The sequence below is a fragment of the Malania oleifera genome, chromosome 4 (genome assembly GCF_029873635.1).
Source record: "Malania oleifera isolate guangnan ecotype guangnan chromosome 4, ASM2987363v1, whole genome shotgun sequence".
Lineage (NCBI taxonomy): Eukaryota > Viridiplantae > Streptophyta > Magnoliopsida > Santalales > Ximeniaceae > Malania > Malania oleifera.
This window is the reverse complement of record NC_080420.1, coordinates 57,647,292-57,667,781: the sequence shown is the minus strand read 5'-3', so window position 1 is coordinate 57,667,781 and position 20,490 is coordinate 57,647,292. Positions and strand designations below refer to the sequence as shown.

General features: G+C 36.9%; 1 protein-coding gene across 2 annotated transcripts in view; it reads right to left on the bottom strand.

The window, feature by feature from the left end:
* The window catches only part of LOC131153063 (two-component response regulator ORR21), a 32,748-nt gene extending 13,665 nt beyond the window's left edge, over window positions 1-19,083 (bottom strand). For both annotated transcript variants that reach the window (XM_058105094.1, XM_058105095.1), the window contains exons 1-5: window positions 18,456-19,083; window positions 12,280-12,432; window positions 11,807-12,205; window positions 11,565-11,641; window positions 4,410-5,639 (exon numbers count right to left, since the gene is read on the bottom strand). In XM_058105094.1, coding sequence (XP_057961077.1) covers window positions 4,410-5,639; window positions 11,565-11,641; window positions 11,807-12,205; window positions 12,280-12,432; window positions 18,456-18,648 — 2,052 coding nt within the window. In that variant the 5' untranslated portion in view covers window positions 18,649-19,083. The remainder of the gene's footprint in view (window positions 1-4,409; window positions 5,640-11,564; window positions 11,642-11,806; window positions 12,206-12,279; window positions 12,433-18,455) is intronic.
* Window positions 19,084-20,490: the final 1,407 nt, after the last annotated feature.

Sequence of the window (20,490 nt, the reverse complement as noted above, 5' to 3'; positions counted from 1 at the left end):
TGTTATTTTTTACAACATGATCCAAAATCTCTTTGACACAAAAATCAGAATACTTCATAGTGGCCTAGTTAGAGAATACGTCAATAATGACTTCAAAACATTCTTTACTGAAAAAGGCATTATTCACCATATGTCGTGTGCACACACCTCTCCTCAGAATGGTCTGGCAGAAAGAAAAAACCGGCACCTTCTAGATGTCTCACAGCTTACTCTTTAATCAAAATGTTCCTAAGCATTTTTGAGGTGATCCACTCTTAACTGCTACCTTTCTTATTAACAGGATACCTTCTATAGAGTTTTACACTTTGAATCTCCACACAAAGCTATTCACCCCATGGTTAAATTCTATTCTGATCTCCCACTACGTGTTTTCGAGTGTGCTGCCTTTGTTCAAAATGTGTCAAGCAATATTAGTAAGTTAGAACCTCGTGCAACAAAGTGTATTTTCCTTGGGTACTTGATGTTTCACAAAGGGTACATGTGTAACTGTCCACAGAGTCATAAGCTGTTATTAGTAGAGATATGACCTTCCACGAATTGGTCCCATTTTACCTCCCTACTGCTCAGCAGGGGGAGAATAGGGTCAATCTCGAGCAGTTCTGAAGTCCTAATCAAGGTCTAGATCAAGTCTCTATGCCAATTGCTATGCCTACTGACATGCAGGAATATGAAACTATCACAAAACACCCTGACCTACAGCCTGAACAGCCTGACCACCTGTAGCCTGAACACCCTGGGTCCCTGACCTGTGACCTGAACAGACCACCCTAACCTGCGGCCTGATCTCTTGCAACCTGAACATGCACCTGGAGACATCCTACCACCAGACACTTTGCAACCTGAACTGGAACCCACAGACAACCTGCAGCAGACTACTACCAATACCAGACAAAGAACCAGGCACAACTGAACCCATTCATTCCTCACAAGATCCCTTGGATGCAATAGAAGAATGTACATGTGAAGGTACAAACTCAGCTTTAGATTTACACACTGAACTTGATATGCCTATTGCTATTAGGAAGGGGGTTCAAACATGCACTAAACATCCACTGTCTCCACTGTCAAATTATGTATCCTATCATAGACTTGGACCAATGTTTAAAGCTTTCACTACCAACCTGACAAGTCTTTCCATTCCAAAAAATGTCATAGAGGCACTTCAACAGGACAATTGGCGGAAAGCAGTATTTGAAGAGTTGGGAGCATTAGAAAAGAATCAGCAGTTGGTTGCATATGGGTATTTGCAGTAAAGTATAAACCACATGGAAGTGTTGAAAGGTTCAAAGCATGTCTAGTAGCTAAAGGATATACTCGAACTCCAGGTGCAATGGCTAAGATTAATACAGTTAGAATCCTACCATCTCTAGCAGCAAATCTGGATTTGGAACTAATAGTATGTTGTTAAGAATACATTTCTTCATGGAGAACTTGAGGAAGAGGTCTACATGGAAATTCCACCAGGGCTAACAGGAGAAGATGTAAAGGGGAAAGTTTGTCACCTTTAGAAATCCTTGTATGGACTAAAGCAGTCACCTAGAACATGGTTTGGGAGATTTACAAGGTTCATGAGAGGAATGGGTTATAGGCAGAGTCAAGGTGACCACACGTTATTCATCAAACACTCCACAAATAACAAGATTGCTGTCCTGCTTGTGTATGTAGATGATATTATTGTTACAGGGAATGATAAAGAAGAAATGGAGAATCTGAAACTGAGGCGGCTCAAGAATTTGAGATCAAAAACCTCGGAAATCTAAACTATTTTTTGGGAATAGAAGTTGCCTGATCTAAATGGGGTATTTTTATCGCTAAATATGTTCTTGATCTATTAAAAGAGGTTGGGATGGAAGGAAGTAGACCAATAGGAACTCCAATTGAAGTAAATGCCAAGCTAAGAGTGAATGAAGGGGGTGAAGCAGTTGATAAGGGAAGATATCAGTGGTTAGTTGGTAGATTAATTTACCTATCACATACTAGACCTAAAATTGCTTTTGCTATAAGTTATGTGAGCAGATTCATGCAGTGTCCTGGTAAAGAACATATGGAAGCTGTGAATCGAATCCTAAGGTATTTGAAGTCATGCCCAGGAAAGGGCATCCTATACAAAAAACATGATACACTGAATGTAGAAGTCTATATCGACTCAAATTGAGCAGGATGTCTGGATGATAGAAGATCCACTATAGGATACTGTGTGTATATGGCAAGAAACTTAGCTACATGGAAGAGTAAGAAGCAAAATGTTGTTGCTAGATCAAGTACAGAAGCAGAATTCCGATCCCTAGATAAAGGATTAGATGAGATACTGTGAGTTAAACTAACCCTGAAGGACTTGCGAGTGAACATCAATGGAAGCATGAAGCTCTACAGTGACAACAATTGAGCAACCTCATTAGCTCACAATCCAGTACTACATGAAAGAACTAAGCATATTGAGATTGATAGACACTTCATTAGAGAGAAAATTGAGTATGGAGAAGTGTGTATGCCATCCCAACAGCTCAACAAGTGGCAGACCTGTTTACTAAAGGGTTAGACAAGAAGACTTATGAAGCTCTGGTGGACAAGCTTGGAATGATTGACATCTATTCGCCAGCTTGAGGGGGAGTGTTGAAGATCTACCACATATGGAAAGCTACCATTCTCAGCAACTCTAAATATAGAGTATGCCAAGAATCACAATTAGTGTGTCCTAAATTTGACTTGCCTTATTAGCTAAAATTTCCTAGAATTAATTGTATACAGTATGAGTTGATTTCTTTCTATTTATAGGCACCTAACTTTATGTATTAAAGCAGCAGTATGTAATGACATTATACACAACATAATACAAAAAGTCATTTGTTGTTTTTTCTACTAATACCATGTTAGATTACCATTTTACCTAAAAGCTTAAGTTGTTAGGTTGTGGTCCAACAATGTATATCAAGCTTTAACAGTCTTAGCCATCTTTCTTTTGTGTTCACCTTCATAATCAAGATAACAATCTTTAACCACCTTGCAAAACCTATTCACAAAGCTTTGCCACCCATCCACCTTTTGCGCCAACCAGGACAAACGCTGAAAACCTCTTCCCTTTCCACCCCAGCCCTAACTCCAGAAACTTCCCCACCTTTGTTTAGGTGAGTAGACATCCAATACCATGCACTACCCATTTCAATGCTTCGGCAACCCCTTCTCAACTGACTAAAAATTGACAAGCCATCCAAAAACCATTAAGCAGCTCCAGGAAATCTCACCCACCTATTGCATAATTGATTTTGTTCAAGAACCAACAATAAGGTCACTTCCCCACTTTGTCCAATCTTGTATTGAAGGTCTTTCCTTCAATGTGGATCTAAGGCTTGTACATCTCTTCCATCATCTTCTAGCAATTCCATGACTCAATCCTTAATGAGAGAAGAAGGAAGGTTTCGCAAATTAGAGTGTAACCCATAGAGCCCCTTGTCAATTTCTCAACATTTTTACCCCATCCATGTATGTTGATATTTCTTCCAGCCATTGAATCAACTATCTCCAAACTTTTACCATTGAGGGTCCCTATCTTTCAAGTTCCCAACCTAGCTCAATCCTCACCTATCTTCCAAATTGCTCATCCTACTATCCTAAACTAGCTTTTTTACCTATCTATGCCAAAATGGTGCAAAATCTCACATCTCTGACACTGTGTGAAGGCACTGGCAATGTCAAGTCGCTTTGGGCCAACAACCTATCCCACCCTAGCCTATTTTTTGTACCCAGGTGATGAAGGTGCAAGGGTAGCTCATAGGGGAAATCTCAGTGAATAATTGGTAAGAACTCATATCATAGAGATTTACCAAGTTTTATGATGCTACCTGACAAAACCCTCCGTATTCCATAATTAGGAAAGGTTATGTGTAGAAAGATTTAAGGCATTGGATCGCAAAAGTATGCCTAAAACCTGATTCAAGCTCGTCTGCCCAAAGAAATTCAAATTCCTTAATCCAGGCTTATAGGACAGGTCATGTGTAGAAAGATATAAGACATTTGATCGCAAAAAGTCCATCCAAAACCTAATTCAAGTTCATCTATCCAATAAGAGCAACCCTCCTTCAATCCAGAGCTCAGGACAAATTGTGTAGAAAAAGTTAAAAGACGCCAAGTGCAGCACAAGTGAACCTGCAAAGATCACAGAAAGTATATCTAAAACTTAATTCAACACATCCAACCAAGAACTACCAAGCGTTTTGCATCATCCCAGATGAACATGATGAAAATTTGCTAATAAAATGTTTACTGATAGAAAATTAATCATGCAAAAATTTAACATCTACTTGGATTAAGTTATGGAACAAAGCCCAAGAAAAATAAAAACACAATATGTTCATTCTAATGTCAAATAAATCATAACAAAAATAGAGTAATGCTTGAGCAAACAAATTTACCTATTCGGAGAAAACACTCATGAGATCATTTGTAGAAAAGTTCGGCAATACTGAGGCACCTACTCTAGCATTCTCCATAAAATCCAGGTTTGGCTCTTGCTTCACTCTGCTACCATCATTCTCCCCATAGACCTTTCCATGAGTCAAGTTACTTGTTGCCAACTCCGGCTCATCCACAGCAAACCGGCTGGGAATATAAGTCCCTTTACCAACAAATCCAAGATTCCTAAGTGGTCCTTGATCAAGAACTTCACCTGACTTGGCATTAAGACCCTGGATATCACCAATATTAGGAACTTGCCCTGGCAACAGTTTGGCAGCAGTAAATGTTATGGCTGAGTGTTGAACTTGGCGATCAATGCTATTATCAGCTTGCACTGAGCATGATGATACAGATGGAGAAATGGAACCCGGAGCTGAGTACCCACTTAGCACACTTGCTGTTTTAAGATCCCCGTCTGAGACTTGTCCAATACCCAGTGAGGAATTATTTGATCGAGGAGAGAGCAGGCTGTAATCAATAACAGAACTTCTGTTAAAGCTGCAGTTCTGATCAGCAGAAGCAGGATTATTTCCTGTCTGAAAACTGACCAATGACCGGGACGGGACCACAAGGCAAGATGGCTGCACGTTAATTGAACGATTTGGCTCTGTTAGTGTGGAGAGTTGTGGTTGTTGTTGATGTTGATGTAGCTTCTGTTGCTGATGCTGCTGTGGCTGATGCTGCTGCTGCTGCTGCTGCTGCTGTAATATATCCACCAAAGTGTTGCCATTCTGAGTACTCAACCCTCTGAGATTTGAAGTAGAGCCCACAGTACCAAGGCTATTGGATGGCCATGCTCCCAATCCAGAAGAAACATCTCCAACAGGTACAATGGAATGAGGAAAATGTTTGGATAAATTAGACTGGCATTTTGTTAAAGGCTGACCAAATGCTACACCAGCTTCAACAGGAATGCACTTGGGTCCTTGTAGGGATGCTTGTAGAAGGGGTGGCTGGTCCATGGAAGGCAGCACTAGGCTACCTGCAGGTCGACCAAAAAGCTCAGCATGCAGGGCAGCCAACGTTTGAGGAGGAATTTGACCAGAGGCAGCCAGAGCTTGGATATCAAATCTTCCAAGTGAAGAGCCTAGTTTCATATTTGACCCCACAGGCCCACAGAATGAATTAGGAATCCCACCTTGCTGCTGAGCTACTCCACTTAGTCTCTTTAGATACAGCCTAAATTTCTGCACATTGAAATCAGAATAATTGAAATTTACAAATCAAGTCAACCAGTTCACACTTAATCAAACTTCGGATCAAACCAAAGAGATCAAAACAGAACTGGAACCGGGTCAGCTCAAAATATAACAAATCCACAAAGCATACTGGAACAGATTACTCAAAAACAAGAAATCCAAGCAGTATATTAGAGCAAAAAGCTCAAATAGGGAGCCCCAAACAGTCAAAGACCAAGAGTAGTGAAATTCGAATTAATACGCTTACTTATAACCCTAATAAGATAAAATCCACAAACATTCATAAGGTCATCCTTAACAATACCCCAGCAATGGTGATAGAGAGCCATAGTCAAGGGCTTTGATTTCAATTTTAAGGGAAACTTGGAGGCTCTTACAGTAATTTCAACTTCAATTTAAAGAAACAACAGAAACCTATAGATAATAATGTAAATTATGAATGAAATATTGGGAAACTTAAAATATATGATTGTCAATAATTTATAAAATGGAAAAGAATAAAAATTGCCTTCATTCCAGTTTTTTAATTACTTTTGGCAAATTGTTTTAAAATTTTGGCAAAAATTGAATACAGTTTTCATTTTGACCCCGCCCAAACACCCAAAATGCAAAATTATGGCCAAAATTTTGGAAATTTCACAAAACATAATACCATGGTCATGGTAAAACCATCTAGAGAGGAGGTACTTTAATTAACCATCCCAAACCAGTTTTAAATCTATTTCTTGCCATAACTTCTCATATTCTAAAATTTTCAGACAACCTCTAACCCCAACTCAATTTCCATTTGTTCAAAACCAGTTATTCTTTCTTGTCATAAATTATCCTATTCCAAATTTCCCTGACAACCTAAGCCCTAGCCAATTTCCCTAGCTTCCCTAGATGCTACATCGCAACTGCTTCATATGGCACAGCACCGAGAAGGACACTGCTTAAAATTTATCAATGGCAGCCTCAGACTGAATCAATTGAGCCTACTTTTCAAATCTGTCAAGAACTTCCTATTAATCCCAACTTCTTGAAGTAATTCAGTCTTCATATGGCACAGCATTGAGAAGGAAACCACTTAAAATTTATTAATGGCAGCCTCAGACTCAATCAAGTTGAGCCTACTTTTTAAATTTGTCAAAAACGTCCTATTAATCCCAACTTCTAATAGTCTTCCTACTAGCATGCAATACAACAACAACAACAAAACCAAGCCTTAAGTACCACTAGGTGGGGTCAGCTATATGAATCTTTTTTTGCCAATTTTGCAATCATTGAACATTTCTTTTGACAAATTTTGGGCTATTAAATCTTTATTCACTATCTCCAAATTACTTTGGGTCTACCCCTACCCCTTCTACTATCCCCCATGGTAACTAACTCGCTCTTCCTCACTGACGCACTATGTGGCCTACATTGCAAGTGCCCAAAGCATCTGAGTCGTCCCTCTCTTATCTTATCTTCTATAGGAGCTACACCTAACTTATCGCGAATACGTTCATTCCTTAATTTATCTTTCAGTGTTATACCACTCATCCAAGCATTCTCATCTTAGAAACTTTTACATTTTGGATATTCAATTTTTTTGTCACTCAACATTCTGATCCATATAGCATAGCTGGTCTTATAACTGTCCTATAAAACTTCCCTTTTAATTTTAAGGGTATACTACGATCACAAAGCACACTTGAAGAACTTCTCTATTTTACCCAACCTACTTTACCTTTATGCATGACATCATCTTCAATATCTCCTTCAGCTTGCATAATAGATCCAAGGTATCGAAATCTACAAGTGCTATTTATTTCTTCATCATCAAATTTAACTTTGTCTCCAATATTCCTCCGATCATTATTGAAATTACATTTCATATATTCTGTCTTATTTCTACTTATCCTAAAGCCTCTAGATTCCAAAGCTCCTCTCCATAATTCTAACTTAGCCTTTACTCCATCCCTAGTTTCATCAATCAATACAATATCATCTGCAAACAACATACACCATGACACCTTATTTTGAATGTTCTTAGTCAGTTGGTCCATCACTAAAGCAAAAAGATAAGGGCTCAAAGCAGATCCTTGATGTACACCTATGGTGATTGGAAATTCTTTAGTTTCTCCATCTATAGTCCTTACACTAATCATTACTCCATCGTACATATCCTTAATGACATCAGTATACCTACTCCATACACCTTTTTTTTTCTAAAACCCATCATAGAACTTCTCTAAGTACCCTATCATATGTTTTTTCTAAGTCAATATATATCATATGCAAGTTCCTCTTCTTTTTCCTAAACTTTTCCATTAATCTCCTGATTCTTCTTAAAAGATATATAGCTTCTGTGATAGATCTCTCAGGCATAAAACCAAATTGATTTTCTGAGACCTTCGTTTCTAGCCTTAATCTTTGTTCTAACTACCCTTTCCCACAGTTTCATCATGACTCATTAGTTTAATTCCATGATAATTATTACAATTTTGAATATCTCCTTTATTTTTGTATATAGGTATTAAAGTGTTTTTACTCCATTCATCTGGCATTTTCTTAATTTTTATTATTGTGTTAAATAAATTAGTTAACCATATAATTCTGTTATCACCTAAGTATTTCCAAACTTCAATTGGGATGTTATTTGGTCCTATACCTTTTCCATTTTTTCATATTTTTTAGTGCAAACTTAACTTCATTAACTCTAATTTTGCGAATAAATCTCATATTTTTAATCTTTTCCTCATTTGTCAACTCTAAGTTGAAGCCTTCTATTGGGTTTTCATTAAATAACTTACTAAAGTAACTTCGCCATCTATTTTTTTGTTTTTGTTCTTAACCAAGACAATATCATCCTCACTTTTTATACATTTTACATTTCCTAAGTCTTTACACTTCCTTTCTCTAACTTTGGCAAGTTTAAATACATCTCTTTCTCCTTTTCCATCTAATCTATCATACAAACTATTAAATGATCCGTGTTTATCTTCACTAACAGCGTTTTTTTACATCTTTTCTCGCCTCTTTATATTTTTCAAAGTTATCCATGTTGCTACATTTTTGCCACGCGTTATACCAAATTCTTTTTATTTTTACAACCTTTTGGACATCTTTATCCCACCACCAACTCTCTTTGTTATTCATGAATCTTTCCCTTAATTTACCTAAAATCTCTCTTGCTATCTCCTTAATAAAGCTAGCTAATCTACTCCAAAGAGTATTTGTATCTATCACATCCTCTATAGTCCAATTCCCATCTTTGATCATTTGATCTTTAAATTTTACTATATTTTCTCCCTTTAGGTTCCACCACCCCAGTTCTCTAACACTGGTGTATTTTATCCTTTCCAATCCCCATCTTTGATCATTTTATCTTTAATTTTTATTATATTTTCTCTCTTTAGGTTCCACCACCTAGTTCTCTTACACTGGTGCATTTTATCCTTTTTCTTCCATTTTGTAATACATATATCTAACACTAGGACTCTACGTTGTGTGGTTAGGCTTTCACCTAGAATAACTTTACATATTTGCATGATAAACGATCTACCCTCCTTAAAAATAAAAATCTATTTGACTTCTATTTTGTCCACTTTTAAAGGTTATTAAGTATTCTTCTCTCTTCTTAAAGCAAGTATTCATTAAAATAAAATCATATGACATAGCGAAGTCTAAGATTATCTCCCCAAGCATATTTTTGTCTCCATATTCATATCCTCTATGTATCCTCTCATAATCTTTATTATCCCTTGCAACGTGTCCATTCAGATCTCATTCAATGAATATTTTCTCTGTCCTTCATATGCCTTGTATAATACTATTTGTATCTTCCCAAAATTCTCTTAAGATTTTCTGCTAAGCCTACTTAAGGAGCATAAGCACAAATGATATTTATTATCTCTTGGCCTAATACCATTTTGATTTTTATAATTCTATCCCCTACTCTGTTTATATTAACAACACTATCTTTTAATTTTTTGTCTACAATAATTCCTACTCCATTCTTATGTTTTTCTTTTCCAGTGTACCAAAGTTTAAATCTTGATTTATCAATTTCTCTAACTTTCTCCCTCACCCACTTAGTTTCGCGATGAAGGCAAATTATATTAACTTTTATTCTAATTATTGTGTCTCCAATTTCCATGCTTTTACCCGTAAGTGTCCCTATATTCCAAGTTGCTAATCTAATCCTAATTTCCTAAACTAACTTCCTTACCTTCCCAAGTCTAGAATGATGCAGTAACTCTTGCATATATGACACCATACCCAAGCGCCGACATAGCACGTCGCTTCAGGACAACGATCTAGCCCACCCTCACCCACTTTTCGCTATACCCAGATGGTACAAGTGCAATGTGTTGCTCATAGGGGATGCCCTAGCAAATATTCAGTAAGGATTCATATCATAGTAATCTAACAAATTTTACGTTAGCAGTCAGCTATCTAACGCTACCCTCCTTTACCTGGGCTTGGGACCGGTTGTGTGTGAAAAAATTAGGACATTAAGTGCATCACAAGCGGAGTTCCTACTGGCATGCAATAAGATACTCAAAACTTATTTCATCCACTCACTTGAAAATGTCTGCTTTGTTATCAAGCATCACCGCATTTCCCCTTTGTTTTCATGTGTTGGGTCACATGCTTCCCTAAATCATATCTTTAGGACTCAAATTTTTATAGATGAAAACATGCTATAAATGAAGAAAAAGAAAAAAACAATTACACAAAAAACATTATATAGGAATTGACTCCATTGCCTTCAAGGAAGCAAGTTGAGTCATTTGATTCATGCCATCAACATAATCATATCATTGAAAGTTTAGTAGATATATCAAGACATCACACTTTTCTAAAATATAGAAGTTCTATGGCTAGATAAAGTGTAGAGGCAAATACAAAGTGATGGCCTATAATGCATGCATCATAAAATCACTTTTATAAGAAACGGATTGCCTATAATGTATCGAGTAAAATCACTTTTGTAAGAAATGGGATTTAAAAGATGTAAGTTTATGAAAATGTTCTCATGATGCTACATACATTGCAAAATTAAGCTTCATGAAAAAATGAACCACAAAGACATGGATTGCCATTCTATGATAATTTGTGATGAGGAAACATATAATTACTTCTTACATCAAATCTAACTCATTTAGGAGTAGTGCTAAGTAAGAAGCAAGAACGGTTAAAAGTTACTTCTCTACCATGCATAACAATCTGATCATGACAATTATCTATCCCCCAATCATATCTTCACTCAATTGAAGTATTGCCCCGAGTGCAGAGCAAGATTGAAAGCATTCAGAATCTCGAGTATATCTCCTTTCGAGTGGGCATTTCCACATGGATCTGTTAGTCCTATTTATCCTTGAATAAGGGCATAGCCAGCCAAAGCAGCTTAGGGATCAAGAGGCTTGGATCATTCAACCAACTCTGTCCATGCCGTGCTTGAAACGTCCAACCCCAAGATGGGAATTTTTTCTTTTTTTTTTCTGTAACATATTATAATTAAAAAGAAAAAAATTGGAAGTAACTCAGTCCCACCCCGCACCCCCCCCCCCCCCAAAAAAAAATCAGAAAGAAAAAAAGAAGAAGAAAAGGTACAGGAGCCATTGAAAATGAACTCATTCAATTTTCAAGAACAAGTTATGCGTGCACATGTTTTTATAGGACCTACTGAAAATAACTCGTTCAATTGTCATGAATGAGTTACACATACATATGTACTCTGACTGTTCCATCAACAACTAGTTTACTTACTTTGAGTTTAAGACATTCTTTTCATGAAGAGTAATAGAGTATGTTCCTCAACCATTCCTTTTTTAACATGTTATCAACACTTTATGTACCAATCTTAATACTCCCAAAAAAAGGTTCTTTAATGTTAAACAAAGAAATAAGGGGAAAAAAGTTAAGGCGCAAGGAGAACCAAACCTGTAAATGACTTGCAACATTTTCTCTAGTCAAACCAGGAACATTCATTAATTCAAGAATTCTCTTTGGCACAGCCTCTGAAATGGAAGAAAAAAGATCTAATTCAGCAAAGTGATGACAGAACCAACTCTCAACATAGTATCTTTCGCTCAATATTAGCTATAGTTTCACGTTTCCAGATAATTCTTCTTCCAAGTGTAGACAAAACAAATGAATTAGAAAGAAAAGAATATATGTCATACTATCAATTCCAAGTTGGTTTACAGCACTGACAAATTGCTGATGGAGTTCCACTGACCATACTACACGTGGTTTCTTGGATGTAGATGGGTCATCATTTTCCAATTCACCATCATCTTCATCTTTAGCATCTCTCCTCTTCTTTTGAGCTTTCAGCATTCCATCTGTTCCTTCATTAATAGAAGAAACATATTCAACATCATCACTTCCCCTTTTATGCCGATCATTATCCTCCAGACTACCAGAATGTTCATGTTCTTTGTTTTCATTCCACTTTTTCCTCACAACATGCTGCCATAAATTCTTGAGCTCTTCTTCACGTATCGGCTTAATCAAATAATCACAAGCCCCATGTCTAATTCCTCTCATCACAGCACTGGTACTCATATCAGCAGACATCACTGAATAACAACTTACTGAATTAGTAAATTAAACAATATTTTACAAACCTCAGCTCAAGAAGATTTCTACTCACTAATAACAGGTAAGTCCATTTCCAGCCCCACAAGTTCAAGAAGTTTGAAGCCATCCATGTCAGGCATATGGACATCACTTAGGACCACATCAAAAAACCCTTTCTTCTCCCGCAGCAGACTCAAAGCAACAGTAGCCTGCGTGCAACTTGTGACTGCAAACCAATTGAATTTTATCAAAAGATTTATACAGAAATTTTCAACAACTAACTCAGTACAACAGCCAATAAACTAGATAAAGTCTACAATTAAAATCTAAGAAAATATATTCTCATGAGTGCATAACTTTTGAAGCATCCTACCATTTTCAAAGATTCCCCATTTGTTCGCAGTATGTACAGATGAAGCTCCAAGAAAATGCCCCAGCAAATAATAAGAAGTCTCTTGTTTAATATAATATAATGCCACCTATCAGGACTAGCATATAACTGTTAATAGCTTTAGTTTTTTTTTTAGAAGATGGTGGTATTTGTTTTATTTGATCAGGGTTATTTTTGTCCTCTGAGGTATTTATTTGAGTGTACAACTAGCCTGGGAATTCTCATATCCTCTAGCCAACCATTCTCTCTCCCCCTCTACTTCCTTCTGTTGTAAGATCTTTTTCCTCCAGGACTGCTCCCATTTTCAGGCTACTGAATCAGATATCTTAGATTCATAACATCGTATTAGAGCACTAAGCTTGTCTAAACCTGATTAATCTGACTTAGTTGTAGTCTTTCCTCTTCCTCCCTTTGTCTCCCTCGTTAGATCTCAAATTATAAATTTAGGGGGGTGTTGGTTCCCAGCTTCTTTCAGCATTCCTGGGAATGTGCTGTCCATGGCATTGCATTCCCAAGTTTTTTTTTGGAGTATCTAACAAGTCAGTAATCTCATGTTTCCCATGAAGGAAGGATTCCCACAAAACATGGGAATCCCATTTCCATGCTCCTCCACAAGTTTCATGGGAATCTCATTCCCAGGGGTATCCTATTTTTGGGACTAAAAAGCCCTCAATATTTTGGTTGGTTGGAATTTAATGCCCACATGATATGGTATTCTCATATGCTAATATTATAAAAATGGAAATCAATAAAAAAAAAAAATGAAATTGATACTAGTATTATGCTATAATCATATAAAACAAAGGTTTTTTATTCCAGTTAATTGGATTATTATGTGTTGAATATTTTCAACTTATGATGGTTGAAAATTTTCAGACATGGATTTAATTAGATACATATTCTGAGCAGGTTTTTATGCTGAAAATATAATTATTCTTCAGGACTTCACTGTTGAACCAAACACTGACATGGCCATCCTATATATTTAGGAATCTTACAATGTGAACAAAACAAAAATATTCCCCGGAATAAGATTCCAGGGAATGTCATTCCATGAGATTTTTTATCTCATTTATTAAGCACCACCTTAGGGTTTCTTATCCTTCGCTTCTCATCCGTGCACATCTATTATGGATGCTCTATGCTCATGGAGTTCTGATAAAAGGGGATCTGCATACTTTCCTAGTGGGCTACTGTAGTCTTCCCCCTGTTTCCTACAGTTGGTTGATGCGTGACGTGTTGTCATGATGTTAAGTGTGTTTGTGCTTGGTTGCTGGGAATATTGCATCCGTTTCTGAATTTCTGGTTGGTTTTTGAATGACGTTTTTTTAATTCAATCAACTCGTTTGTGCCTGCATCTGCTTCTAGCTGTTGCCAGAGTGCTGGAGCTGCCGCTTTGTGATCACAGATGCTGTATATGATTTATTCCTTCTCTGTTGTAGCTGTGTGTGAGTTTTGAAAAGGCTCATGTGCCCTCATTCTTGCCTGCTACTCCTCCAGAGTGCTGTAATTATTATTCAGAGGTTGTGACTGCCTCTTGAAAATTCTGCAGTGCTTCCTTTCTGGCCACCATTCGTCCTAGGTTACTGGTTGATGCTGCTGCAGGCCTTGTGAGTATTGGTTTGTGTATGTGGCTTTGAGCTGTTGTGTTCTGCCACATCTCCATCATGTTGCTGGGTTGTGCAGGTTGAATCTTGCTGGTCTTCCTGCAGTGTGTGGTTTCTCATGAATGGGCAACATATTTTGTGTCTTGTGCTGTATTGAGTGTGTCGTCATGGCTTGAACAGATAAAAGTTTGGGTGGTAGTGCCAATATACAAAATACAGGCAATAAAATTTGTTGGTTCAGCCTAGTTTCTCTTTTGGTGCACATTAATGCAAAAGGAAAAACTAAACAATTGGTTTATGGGGAGTTGATGAAGGAAAATAATACTATTCTTGTGTGTTTTTGGAATAGCATGAGACCAAAGGTTGCCGCCAGCATGATGTTTCTCACCAGCCAGGCCGTGTAGATTTTGGAATGATCTCTGTGAAAGCTCCTCCCAAGATAAAACTCACATATTTGACAAGCTCTTCAAGTTTTATGAGGTGAAAAGATCTTTCAACGAGCACCCCAGAACTCTAAAAAGGTATTGGGATGAATTAAATATCTACCAACCTATTAGTTCTGATGTTGAGATGCTTAAGAAGCATCAAGCAAAATTTATGACGGCTAGTTTTCATCTGAGTTGAGTCCTAATATTCAAACAGTTCATGATCAAATCTTGGACAATCATACCCACCATGATTGAAGCATATGCAAGAATCCAAAGGATCACCAAAGATAGATCACCTTCTACTCTAAAGCTTCTCCCAAAAACAGTTCCCCAATAGTCTGTGCTACCTTTGGTCATGGGGAAGGCAGCACTAGTGGCAGAAGTTGAGAATAGGGGGAGGTTGAAGAAGAGGTAATGGTGGTTATGGTATGGGTAATGGCCATGGCGGTACTTGTGTTTGTACTTATTGTGGGACGGAAACCACACTGTTGATTATTGGTGGGATCTTCATGGAAAACATGGGCAAAGAGTCCCTTGCCAATAGTGATCTTTAAGTGCATCCATCTTGCACACCCACCCTTTTACTAAGGTGTGAGTAAATCATCCATTGATAGGAGTATAACCACTTAGTCTGCATGATCCCACAACTCAACCTAGTCTGCATGATCCTACAACTTCAAACTCATTCCCGTACTACATCATGTGCTACAGTTGCTCATTCAAGTGCAATAAGGCTTCTAGCTTCTTCATCCACTCATCCTGATTTATTTCAGCCCTTGAAATGTAGTACCCAATAATACTCTATTATTCACTTGCTGAATGTTACTCATGGTTATCAAGATACTCTCTTTTCCCTCTCTCTCACATCTGTATTGGATGTGCCCAAATTTTCCTTGAATTTGACATCCATGAGTAAGGATGGTAATGTTGCTTTGATTGGGGGTAGTGGTGGTAGTCCCAATCTAGAACAGTCTTTGCCCCTCATGGTGTTTCTTCATAGCAATGGCATGCTTATCTCAAACATCCATCACCTTTGAAGCGGCAGCAAGTATTTTCAGTGTTAAAGCATACTTCTTGTCAAGAATATCAAGCATGTCAATTAGAGAAACACAGTAGGTTTTCCTATCATCCTAGGATTAAGTCAATTAGTGAGTCCAAATTTTCTCATGTTCATTCAAATATTTGGGGTCTCCGTAGGATTACTTCATATCTTTTGAGGATGATTTCTCTTACCTGACTTGGTTATATTTGTTAAAAGATACGTCTGATTTCATTGATGCATTCATCAAATTTCATAATGAAATAAAGAATCAATTAATAATAATGATCTGCTGCAGGTGTGCAACCTTCTAAGCACCTAGTTTGATCCAGAGTCTCCAGACATTTATGCCATGTAGATCATCAAATGTAACATGTGCCCATCTTTTCTGTTGACTTCTCCAGCTATTGTGGGAGACTTGTGAAGTAATGGGGCTTAGATCTAACTAAGCAACAGAAATTTTTGTGGCGATGTGCTTGGTTGCTATTCTAGAGGTTTTATAGAAGGAAAAAAATCGGAATTTTTCAAAAATCAGAGCATGCCTTGGCATTTAATTTTGGATCAAGTTGTTCTCCTAAGCTTCTGTTTGGCTTCGATTTTCTTAAGGGAACTGCCTTGATTGTGTGGAGATATTGGAATGCTATTCCTTTGTAGCTTCTCTTTTTCCATGACGGAGCATTTATTTCAGTCGCAAGGTTTACAGGACTCGACTGTACTGGCTAGGTCATTATAGTTATCTTCCCATGTTTGGATTGCCATTTGTAAGATTGCTAATCATTCAAAAGGCCAAAACACCCTTCATGAAAATAATAAAATAACCAGAAAAAAAAAAAAAAAACACACACACACACACACATGGCAGTCAAGTCATGTTATTGCTTGGCCACTGTAGCCCATGGGGAGAGACTGGCCAGCCTTATACCATGCAATGGGCTAAGGCCCTCCCCTCTTGGCCAGTCCTATCCCATACCTTTGTTGTACCAGCCATAGACTAAGGATGCTTATCCTAGCCTAGTCAAGCCACCAAAACAAACACATCTTTAAGGGCCTCTTGAGCTCCTTTATAATATCTTTCTCTTTCAATAATCTTCTTTTTTTATCTACCAAAAAATCTAATAGATGATCACTTTTGGAATTTTAAAATTATATTAAATTATCATCATACTAAATTACTTTGAGCGCAAGGGTTTTGAAGAAGAGAGAGTGGAAGCACTGTGAGCAGGAGCATTTCCTTAACATTGATGATGCCTTCTTCGATATAAATCAAGGTTTTAAATAATAGTGGCGATCTGTGTATCACCGTGTAATGGTTGTGACCATCATGGACATTATGTAATAGGTAACGGACACCACATCCATGCTTTCATTTCTTGCATTAGCAAACTTGTTAAAAAAAACATACAGATTCACATATTTAAGGGATTATTTGGAACCACTTATAGAAACGTACTTTTCTCGAAAAAAGTACTTATCTGAAAGAGTACTTATCTAAAAGTAGTCTACGATTACTTATTACAAGTACTTTCTTAACAATTTCAAAAAATACTTACTTTCCTAAAAAAAATGTATTTTGGGAAGTACTTTTTGAAATAATTACTTATTTAAGTGTAAAGCAAACACTGTTTATTGACACAAGTACTTAATTTAAGTACCTTTCATAACATTCAAAATGAGGGCTTAGTCCAAAGTCCTATATACTAATGCTTTATATTATTGACACAAGTACTTAAGTACTTTTCATAATGTTCCAGATGGGAGCTTAGTCCTAGAGTCCTATATACTAATGTTTTATATGATTTTTAGTAAATTTTTTTTAATCAATTTAAATATAACATATACTACGAGTATTGAATGCCATCTTAGTTGCTTTAGCTGCTATTGTCAAGAAGAAGCGTGCATTTGCTACTTTTCACTACTTTATTGATTATAAGTGAAGTTTAGACTAAGGAATCATAACTGAAATACAAAATATATAATGACATCCTTTGTACTTTTATTGTGTGCATATCAACAATATATTTGCATTAAACAAGTCATAAACACAAGGTAAAATGACAACTGAGATCAAATAATCAAAATTTTTGTAATCACGATATCGGGGAGCAGCTAAATTGTAAAACGATAGTAAGAAAAATTGTAAAACGATAATAGTAAACTTTTTTTCCTATATTGATAAAATTCCATCAGTGAGACAGCGTCTGATCAGAAAATATAACAATAATTGGACAGTGACAATAACAAGACAATAAGGCACAAACAATGCCCCAAAATGTTTCATCCTCCAAGTCAACAGATGAACTGAAAACCTCAATTCCCCATATATCAATTTGACTAGGACTAGCAGCACCCTAAGTCAAGCAGCCCACAGCAGTAACAAACCTCACCACAAAACAAGATTCAGGGCTGGAAAAAATATGTTGATGGAAAAAAAAAGGGGGGGGGGGGGGTTAAGGTAGGAATTGATGCAGAAGTCCACCAGATGACAATTCCACATCAATCGTTCCAGTCCCTTCACACTCTCCATAACAACCTTTTAACTCATCAAACATGACAGCATGATGTCAGTGTGGCCGAGTTTTCACACTGTATACCCACAACTGCCCGCACAAAGACGACTAAACGTGAATTTCTACAACACCAGTCCATGCTACTGTTGCTAGCAGCCTAACTAAATCTCTTGCCCCAATTACATTAATCCAAGTTATATATGATACGAATTCAAACGAAAGAGTGCTGAAAGAACTACAATATATTGCTCATACAGTAAACAGGCTCGGCCCTGACCGTTGTACAAGCATCTCCGAAGCATCTGCTCCAAAATCTTCAAGCAAGTGCTATCGTCGTCCACCACAAGCACCCTCAGACCCGCCGGGAACTGATCGGAAACCACCACATCCGCCTTGCACCGCCCGTAACTGCTCGCCGTCGTAGTCGTGCTCGTGCTCGGCTGCTGCGCAAACTTATGCAACGCAGCCATACTCAAAACCCAAACAAATCCCCTCCCTCTCTCGCTCTCTACTCCTTACTTTCTCCCTCCAGAACCAGTTGCCCAAAAATCGCCATTTCCAAATCACAGGCTCGAAATTGAATCGCGCTCAGGACAGATCTGCGACGAAAAACCCTAAAATTCACCGACAACACACGAGACCAATAAATGAATTGAGGGTTTTGAGAAGTAGTTGAAATCAGATCTGTGGAGGAGTTGTTGAAGAGCCAGCTTTGATAGTCCAGCGAGTGGGCCTCCGCCTCAATGGATATTTCTTGGAATTGTTTGGGAAGAAGCAACAGCGTCGAGACGAGACGAGACGAGAGGAGAGAGAAGCAGTATGGAGATAAATGAAAGAGAGCTACAAGTGGGAAGATAACGCGAGACGTGGGGAAAACAGTAGCGAAGGCGTCCTTCTTTCGGAACAGATGTGGGCACCCAGCCAGCCATGTCAAATACTAGTCGTGTTCCTCGACTTTATTTTTAAAAATTATAAAAAATAGTCAAAGAGAAAAAAATAATATATATATATATATAATATATTCGATATAATTATAAGGATATTTAACTTCGTATTTTAAAAAGAAACCAAAGGGAAAATTTCTTTTATAGTATTAATATAATAAAATAAATTAATAAATAAATGATGCTTTAAAAATAATATATTTATCAATATATGAGATTAAGAGAAGAGAATATTATTTTAAAGAAAAATGTTATTTTTAAACTTGTGTATTACGAAAAATTTTTGGATGCCTTCTTGTTTGAAAATAAAACTTTTAATTTTAAATCAGAATGCATCCTCTTGAAAATGGAATTTTGATTTGGTGGACTAAGAAATATTTTAAAAGACCCTCTCTTGTTTTTTTTACTTAAAAGCCATATATAAATGTAATGAATAGGAAAGTAAATAAATTGGGGTGGGAAGATGCTTATACTCTTAACACCTAAAGATTATCTTAGGCAATTACATGATTCCTGAGGTTCAAGAGTACTAATCCTAAGGTCAAATAGTCTTCATTCTTTCAAACCTCACTTCCATGGATTGGTGGCATCATTAAGTACTTCTCAATGTCTTGCCCAGAGATAGATACCCCTCCGGCGTGCACCTACTTCGCACCCAAATTCTATGATCAAATTGGATCACGATGATGGGTGAGTATGCTTGAAAATAAAGAACATGACCAAAAGAAAAGTTTATGGACAAGTACAAAAAAATAAATATTTTGTTTAAAAAGAAAAGGAAGATAAATAATAGTAAAGTATATAAACCAACAAAAATGTTTGAAAAGTTGAAGTTAATCATCTAACTTGATAAAACTCTAAGCATAGGTGAAGATGAAGTCTGTTTATCCATTTTGTCCAAATACAAGAAGCATAGGTGAGAAGAAAGTCCTTGAGTATTCAAATTTACTCCAAGCAAACCAAAGTCTTTTATTTTGAAGCACATAGTAGGAGGAGAATGAATTATGTATTTTAACTAAAAATGCAATGAATTATAAATAGGCATCAATGAAAAAATATATATTAACAATTTGCTTTTAGTTTTTATATATTTAAAAAAAAAATAAGGAATCATTTTTTAAGCAAAAGGTAGAATTTCAGTGGCTTGGGTCTAAGAACTCCCCAACAGAGTTGCCAAGCTTTGGACACATCATCCGAGCCTAGTGACAAAAGAAAATAAAAGTGGTTAAGGAGAAGAAGAATGTGTTTGGAGTCACCATCAACCAACTTCCAAGGCAAGATTAAACACCTATACTAACCTATGCAAATAAAAACAAACAATGACTCCTAAAGGTCTACTAATTAGATATCTTGGTAAGGAAATCCACT